Here is an 8,645-nt window from a genome sequence, read left to right as displayed (position 1 = left end):
ATTAATGTAATATTAATAATATGTAATAATACGTAGGTTAGCATTTTATTATTTTATAATTCGTAGATTATATGTAATAATACCTATGTTGGTTGTTTAATTTATTTAATTAATAATTTCTGTTTAAAATACCTACTCCAAAAATGTTTAAGAGAAGGCACCTAATTGTTTTTTTTTGGTTGAATTGTTGAATATGTAAAATTGTCAAACTTTGTAAATTGCCTTGTTGAAATAAATAATTGCATACATGGGTACTTATTGGTGTAATAAGCAAATAATGCTCAGTCCCCCACTAATTTCACCAAATTTCCATTTATGCCCACAGGTGATTATTTTTTCCATACAATTTACCATCACTCGATTACACATTGTCCTATGAAGATCGTTGAGGACACGACGAATTTTTTGCCTAAGTTCCAAGATATTTTGAACTTAGTTTTTAACTATAATACTGTTTAACAATGTTTTACTCTTTCAGTGTGCGATCGACCTTGCGGTGTATTTCTCATAACTTGTGTCGCTCTCTAGCGATGGATTCGGTACACACGGTGTGTACTACAATCCTGGGCAAAACATGAAGATATCGCCGGTTTGTGCTACATAGTTCGTAATGTTATCCGCACCGGAGTGCCGAATACTCGAGAATCGCATGACGCACGCTCAGAAACCGAACAGTGATAAAAACAAATGAAAATTTACAGTTAATTATCGGCAACAACACTCGATATTACGACATAAACGAATGATCATTTCCGACGTGTCTGTTCGTCCGCAAACGTCAGGTTGTCGGTCGTCCGCGATATACTTAAGTCTCCCATTGTAGTATTTACGATTTGCGTTTAGTAGCAGTGCAACGACCGCGATCCAATAAACGCAGGATCGTCGTCGTTGAAACATGTCTGATCGTGCATCGTTGAGCTGATATACCGTGGTGTAAGGTGTCCGCCAATATGACCAAGCCGGAGTTCAAGCCTGAGCAGCATAAAAAGTATTTCCGCCGCTCACTGGACCTGTTGCCCGGCGAGTCTGCAGTATTCGATTACTCGCGGCTCACCATTCTATATTTCGCTCTCATTGGCTTGGACATACTAGACGGTCTGGACTCGTTGGGCGACAGTCGCAAAAAAGACATCGTCGAATGGGTGTACAGGCTGCAGCTTGTGCCCAGTGACCACTGTCCAGTACACAAGTGCGGGTTCATGGGATCTACCACAGTTATTCATTTGAAGAACCATCCGAATCGTGACAAGTTCTGTGAAAGCAATGTAGCCATGACGTATATGGCATTGTGTATTCTTGTCACCCTAGGCGATGACTTGAGCCGTGTGGACAAATCGGCTGTTCTCCGAGGTGTTGCATCTCTGCAAAAACCTGATGGCAGTTTTAAGAGCAACTATGAGCACGGTGAAAGTGATTTACGGTTTGTGTACTGTTCACTGGCCATTTGCAATATACTAGATGACTCGTCGACCATTAACGTAAATAATGCCATCAAATTCATTTCAAATTGTTTCAACTACGATGGAGCGTTTGGTCAAAACCCAGGAACTGAATCCCATGGTGGTTCCACTTACTGTGCAATCGCTTCTTTATCTTTATTAGACCAATTAAATTCTGTACTGGATGAAAACAAATCAAAAATATTAGAACGTTGGGCAGTTAATCGACAAACCAATGGTGGTTTCCAAGGAAGACCCAATAAGGATCCAGACACTTGTTATTCTTTCTGGTTAGGTGCTACTCTCAGTATTATGGGATCACTAAATAGGATAAACAAAGACAGGAATAGGGATTTTGTTCTGAATAATGCCAATTTTATAACTGGCGGATTTAGCAAAAATATGGATTCAATACCTGATCCAATGCATACCTGCTTAAGCCTATGTGGATTGAGTTTGATTGGTGAAGAAAAACTAAACCCAATCAATCCATCTCTTAATATTACTGTAAGAGCAGCCAACTACTTAAAACAAATCCAATTGAGAAATATGTAACTGAAGAATAATGTCAAGTACAATTATTGCATATAAGATCAATCATGTGTTTACAAGAGATACTTTATGATTTATTTAATTTTAAATAATCAATTTAAGCAATGACTGATATGCGTATATAATTTACAAATATTTTTTCAATTGAAATTTTTTTTTTTGATATTATCCGAAAAGTTGATTATTGAATATTTTCCATTTATATATTATTTATGTTGTGATTAAATGATATAAAATAAACATCTAAAACATGATAATATATTTAATGTTTATACATTATTTTATGTTTTTTCATTAGTTGTATTGCGATATGATTATTAACTACTAACATTAAATATATTGTATTATTATGAAATTACGACCAGTAGTTATGTACAAACATTAAAAAAAGGCTAAATATTAATAACAGCAAACAATATATTTTTTAAAATAATTATATACATTTTTAATTTAATACAATCTTATCACTAGTACGAGTAATAAGTTGATAATGAACAGCTTATTAAAAATTTCAGATCAGCTGAAATATGAAGTTAGAAACAGTATAGCTGATAACCTATCAATTTTAAAAGATTTGAGAATAATTTTATTTTATTTTAGAAAACTCCTTCAAAAGTTATCATACAATCTTTAATTTTTTTATTTATGCAAAGGGATTTCATATTATTTTGTTTGTTCACGTAACATTTTCAAATTTTTAATTATGAATTTAGCAGCATTAACGAAAGCTAGTAAGTAATATTAACATAATATTTTATACTAAGATAAATTGTATCTAAAAGTAAATATAACATTTCACTTTTTCAAATATTTTTTTGTTCTTGTTCTTATCGATTTATAAGAATTATTTTAGAATTAATACTCTTAGTAATAAAGATATTGGTGTGATAAAATTTTTATTAATCATCAATAACAATGATGTATCAATTACTATGTATGTATTAATTTACATGTTCTACTGTATGATTAATGATGTTATAAAGGTTTCGTTTTAATAATAAGTATTAAGTGATTAATTATATACTTAAATATTTATCTCTACTTTATATTATTATACTCTATTTATATTATTTATAAACTCAGTAAAAAGGAAAATGGTTAGTTTTATTTATACATTTATTTATATAGGTAATACATTGTTGAGATCGTCTACTCGAGTACCCCTACGAGTGGTGGCACGTACAAATTATGTAAATGTGAATAGGGATGCAGAATTTGAAAATTTGAGTTGGGGAGCCATGACTGATCAAGCTATTTCTTATGCGTTTCTTACAGAAATTTATAGAGGTAATTATAAACTATTAAAAATATGAATGTATATTTATTATAATTTATGATACATTTAAATAATATAAATAATGTAATTCATTTTCCAATGTAATCAGATAAAACAAAATATCTAAAATGTTTTAATGAAATATAGTTTTTTAGTTTTGTTATTTATTATAGAAAAAGTTTTTTTAAAATAAATTAAATTTCTTAGGTGCTGCTGTGTCATTGGCTCATTTCTTCAAAGAGCCAGCAACTATAAATTATCCATTCGAGAAAGGCCCTTTGTCACCACGTTTCCGTGGAGAACATGCTCTTAGACGTTATCCATCTGGTGAAGAAAGATGTATTGCGTGTAAACTGTGCGAAGCTATTTGTCCAGCTCAAGTAAAATTATTTCATAATTTACCATTACTATTTGATACATTTATTGATTTATATAGGCAATTACTATTGAAGCTGAAGAAAGAGCTGATGGTAGTCGTCGTACTACACGTTATGATATTGATATGACTAAATGTATCTATTGTGGTTTTTGCCAAGAAGCATGTCCAGTAGATGCTATTGTTGAAGTAATATTTAATTTTAATGTTCAATAAATTCATAGATTAATATATTATAAAATATTTTATTTAGGGTCCAAATTTTGAATACTCAACTGAAACTCATGAAGAACTCTTGTATAATAAAGAGAAGTTATTAAATAATGGTGATAAATGGGAATCAGAAATTGCTGCAAATATACATGCTGATCATCTTTATCGTTAATATTATTAATGAACATAGCAATTATAAGTGTTTTAGAATTTTTTTTTTTTTTTTTCATGAAACAGATGTTTAATAAAAACAATACTTGCTAATATATTAGATTCTGACTATATGCAATATATATTGTACATGGTTTTTATTTTTTATTCTTAAAAAAACATTTACTATTATTATAAATAGAATAATTGACTAAAATAATAATTGAATCATAGAAATACAAAACTTTCATGATTAGAAATTATAATCAGCTTGTTTATTTTTGTACAATAAATTGAAATACATAAATAAATATATGAGAATATATACTAGAATATTCTGTTTTTTTAAAAAGTGCTATGTAATAACTAACCTAGCATATTATACTACTTATAAAAAAAGTTAAAATTGTGTAATTTCATAAATTTGATTATTTGTCATTCTAATAAACAACAGTAGATTTAGGTAGGTATTTAATTTTTATGATTTGTTATGACTTATTATCAAAACTTATAATGTAGTATATTCTTATAAAATTAAAATTAAAATCATGATTTAACTATATACACATTACTTTTATTTATTCAACTATTTAACCCAATAGTAGTGGATTTTAATTCATATTGTGGAAGTATCAAAAATTAAAATATTGGATGCATTTGGTTACAATATAACTTCCCCCAAAATGTCTCTTATTTTGTAAAATATACAATAATTTTAAAACATAGGTTTAATGTTGTATCATGTTACCATTACACAGTTTTCACAGTTTCCATAAATTAAATAATAGCACATTTTATGTTTAAACTTATATTTAATTGATTTATTAAAATTTAAAACCCTCTCAATTATTTTTCTGGTTATGCCACTACATCAACATAAATAGTAAAAACTAATTAAATAAATAATTAATTATCTTAAGAAGGAAAACTAATAGCTGATGAATAAAAAGCGAAAAGAAAAAATGCAGTAACAAATAAACAAATATCTTTAATATCAATATTTATAAATTATTTTTTATACTTATAACTTTTGTAAAAGTAAACCAATCAAAATAAAAAAAATAAAAATTCAAATTAGTGATGATTTTTAAATTCAACAAATACATCTTAGCTTTTTTGTAATGATTTATTAATGATAATAATGATATATATATATATAATAAATAATGATTTGATTTTTAACTTTTTTTCAACATAAAATAATAAAGTAGGTACCATTAGATTGTCTAGCCTCATAGTAGTGCGTAAATATGATTTTACTCTTTTTACCAAAAAAAAAAAAAAATTTAATGGTGTTGTAATTGGTAGGTAAAGTTTTTATCTTTGAAATAATTTTGAATGTTTCAACAAAAGCGATACATTTCTGTCTGTTTTGTTGCTGTAATGTCCAAAATGTTGTTATTAAATAGTGCTACCAATATTAAAAATGTCAATATAAAAATTAAAATACAATCTAATTGTAATCATATTAATAATCTTGTATTATTTCAGCAGGGCACATGCTAATTGGAACTATTTTAAAATAAGGATACATACCCCTTCCTACCTCTGATTAAAACCATTATAAAATTAGAGCCTATATCCATATTAGTTAAGTTCTCACAGAACTATTTAAAGTTTAATATATATATTATCGAATTATCTCTCTGTACCGATATAAACATAGTAACCAAAAACATAATAGACTAAGCAATTTGTATATTAAAGAACTTTAAAAGTTTTATGAAATAAAATAATATTGTTAGTAGTAGCAATATAATTAAAATAACTAATTTAACTTCAACTAATTTTTTGCTCGTGAAAATTCATTAACGTAAACAGGTATGTAGCTTTAGCTGTTGCATCTTCAGGGATTGCTGCTACGCTCCTCAATGATGGAAGGACAGTATATTCTACTTTCAAGTTACCTTTTAATATCAATCCTCAGGAAAAATCGGTTTGCTCCTTTAGAAAAAATAGTGCTATTACAAAGGTGCTTCTAAAAACAGTGATTATTTTTTGAGATAAATGTACAATGTGTAATAGAGGTATTTTAGAAACTGTAAACATAACTTTATAAGATCTGAGATAATTTCCAAAAATTATGGGAGGAGTAACATTTGTATTGTGTGAGGATTTTTGTCAGACCTTACCTAATTCGCGCAGATATTATAAGAGCATTTTTAAGAAAGTCTGTCTTGTCATGTTAAAGTTTTTAATATAAATACAAATATGCGAACCATGTTGTCGTCGAAATCCAGTGATATTAACTTTGCGTCTCTTTTAATAGATGTTGGTAATGGAAATATACAATCTGAAGATAGTTATATCAAATTAAATTATGAACTCGGTACTCAAATTCATACATTAAATCAGGGTGGTCCAACCCGCGGCCCTCGAAGCTTTCTTTTTGCCCTACTCCATAGAAGACTTATAAAAACAGTTATAATAATATTATAATAAAATTTTCATACGATTGTATACTTTTTATGTTTTTTTCAGGGGCGTAATTTCAATGAAAAAACCGGAGGTGCTGAAGCCCTTCTATCTTTTTCATGTTCTTTAATTGTTATAGACACCTGCAACCCGTACAATTCAACAGTTACTAAAATATTTGGTAAATATATGAATATTTCTAGATTTAAATTGTTCACTTTGATTTTATAAATAAATATATTTTTATTGCGTGTATAACAAATTGCCTATTTGTAAACACAAATGTTTCATCACATGATCACTTTTAGATTCTAACTGAAGCGAAGGGTATAATGATTTTATAATGATGTTTGTATCTTATTTTTTTAACACTCTTTAGGATGGAAATACTGGTCCAAAAGTTCTTTCTAGGACCTTTTTTAGATTTTAAATTGGCATGCGGTGGTACTTTAAATAGGTCATTTTTAAAATCTTAAGAGTTTTTCCAGGCGTGAAAAAAAACTATATATAAAAAAATGTATATATTTATACAATAAAAACTCTGTTTTTCTATACATAATGAGTAATGTGTATTTAAATGTAAATTAACATAAACATATTTGGGGATGCTAATTTCGAAAATGGGAGTGCTAAGCAAACCTCCCTCCCCCCCCCGAAATTGCGCCTATGGTTTTTTCTATAAATGCAATGAGTAACGTCCAAAACTACGATTGAATTCAGTTCACTACATACATAAGTAGTTAACGTGTTTATATAGCAGCCATAGCGAATCCGATTTTTAGTGGTGGGAGATCGTGGAAATCATTATTATTATTATAGTCATTTTTAGGCGGTTATTATTGACTGCAGATTTTACTGGATAATAGTATCATTTTTTTTTGCGGCCTTTAGTGTTTTTATAAAAATGGAAATTTGGCCGCCAACTACCATAGGTTGGACCACCCTGCCTTAAATTATCTAATAAATAACGGTTATCCAGATATAAAAAATATACCCTCAAAAAATATTGAGTGGTTGTGTGAAAGAGCGATAATAACACCTATAAATTCAGTTGCAGTCGAAATATAAAAAAAACATTTTAGACCAATGACTCAAACTGGGGGTTACGACCTCTTAAGAATCACCAATATATAATATAATTAGTTAGGTGTTTTTATAAATATCATTATGATAATTATTGTTGAGAATTACAATTGATAATAGTTTAGTATTTTCAATAATAACGTTATATAAATCATATTAATTTATTACTACTTTTTAATGTTATCATAATAAAAGGATCACTCAAAATCTTGGTGATATTATAGTGGGTCACGGCTTCAAAAATATTGAGAACCGCTGTTTTAGACAAATATCAATCTGAATGCAAAATATTCCATTCAATCGATAGTGTAGTAAATTATGATGATAACATACACTATCCTCAAGAGTGTTTAAACAGTTTAAATCCAACAGGTATTCCGCCTTACCAATTAGTTATAAAAATGTTGTGCTCCGATAATACTACTAAAAAAATTTAGATCCTCCAAAGTTTTGTAATAGAACGAGATTACAAATAATAGGCTTTAAAAATAATATAATAGAAACTTTTTCACGGGCGGAGAAAATAAAATAATTTTTAATAATTTAAAAAGTAATTTTAAAAAAATTTAAAAAAAACATAAATAAATTTTAAAAAATCCCAAAAAAATTAAATAAAAAATTAGTTAAATTAAATATATATGATACAATTTCTTTCAAAATTGTTCACGGATGAAGCCGGGTTATTCGGCTACTATATACGAGTATACATATATCGTATATATCGTACATATACGGCGGCTCACCGAAAAAATTAACGCTACGTAATACGTAATCATACGAGTGTAAATAAAATTAAAATAATTATTATTACGTGTCATATTTATTGTTTTTTATTTTATTGTTCATGTATTTTAATAATACAAATCAATAAATATATTGTTGTTTTGGGCACTCATAAGGCAATGAAATCATTGAAAATAAATATCTTTGTACATTAAATCAACATATATAAAATGTAATATGTACAATATAATATTATACATGCATAATAATTATAATTTTATATTGGGAATTATTTTAGTGTTTTAAATACATTATTGTCATAATACTAGAGGTAGATTCCTAACAGGAAACCGGAAATCCGATAGCAGATGGCAGTTGGGCAGCAGTAAATTACTATACCTATTGTGTTACTACAGGC

General features: G+C 28.1%; 2 protein-coding genes across 2 annotated transcripts; both read left to right on the top strand.

Annotated features, from left to right (window-relative positions):
* The first annotated feature begins 599 nt into the window (after window positions 1–599).
* Window positions 600–2,106, top strand: LOC112680899 (geranylgeranyl transferase type-1 subunit beta). Its single transcript, XM_025551135.1, has one exon. It carries the CDS (start codon window positions 951–953, stop codon window positions 1,992–1,994), a length of 1,044 nt encoding a protein of 347 aa, XP_025406920.1. The 5' UTR covers window positions 600–950; the 3' UTR covers window positions 1,995–2,106.
* Window positions 2,107–2,567: 461 nt separating this feature from the next.
* LOC112680898 (NADH-ubiquinone oxidoreductase subunit 8) lies at window positions 2,568–4,163 on the top strand. Its single transcript, XM_025551134.1, has 5 exons — window positions 2,568–2,722; window positions 3,120–3,278; window positions 3,475–3,647; window positions 3,704–3,832; window positions 3,897–4,163. Exons 1-5 carry the CDS (start codon window positions 2,695–2,697, stop codon window positions 4,026–4,028), a joined length of 621 nt encoding a protein of 206 aa, XP_025406919.1. The 5' UTR covers window positions 2,568–2,694; the 3' UTR covers window positions 4,029–4,163.
* The last annotated feature ends 4,482 nt before the right edge of the window (window positions 4,164–8,645 follow it).

Source organism: Sipha flava, unplaced genomic scaffold (genome assembly GCF_003268045.1).
Source record: "Sipha flava isolate LNK unplaced genomic scaffold, YSA_version1 181_pilon_pilon, whole genome shotgun sequence".
Classification (NCBI taxonomy): Eukaryota; Metazoa; Arthropoda; class Insecta; order Hemiptera; family Aphididae; genus Sipha; species Sipha flava.
This window is presented reverse-complemented; position numbering and strand designations above follow the sequence as displayed.

Bases quoted from the DNA above. Each gene is read 5' to 3' on its own strand.
- LOC112680898 (XM_025551134.1), top strand. From the start codon at position 2,695: ATGAATTTAGCAGCATTAACGAAAGCTA. The intron at 2,723-3,119 runs GTAAGTAATATT...TTATTTATATAG, and splicing joins AGCAGCATTAACGAAAGCTA to GTAATACATTGTTGAGATCG. The intron at 3,648-3,703 runs GTAAAATTATTT...TGATTTATATAG, and splicing joins AAGCTATTTGTCCAGCTCAA to GCAATTACTATTGAAGCTGA.
- LOC112680899 (XM_025551135.1), top strand. From the start codon at position 951: ATGACCAAGCCGGAGTTCAAGCCTGAGCAGCATAAAAAGTATTTCCGC.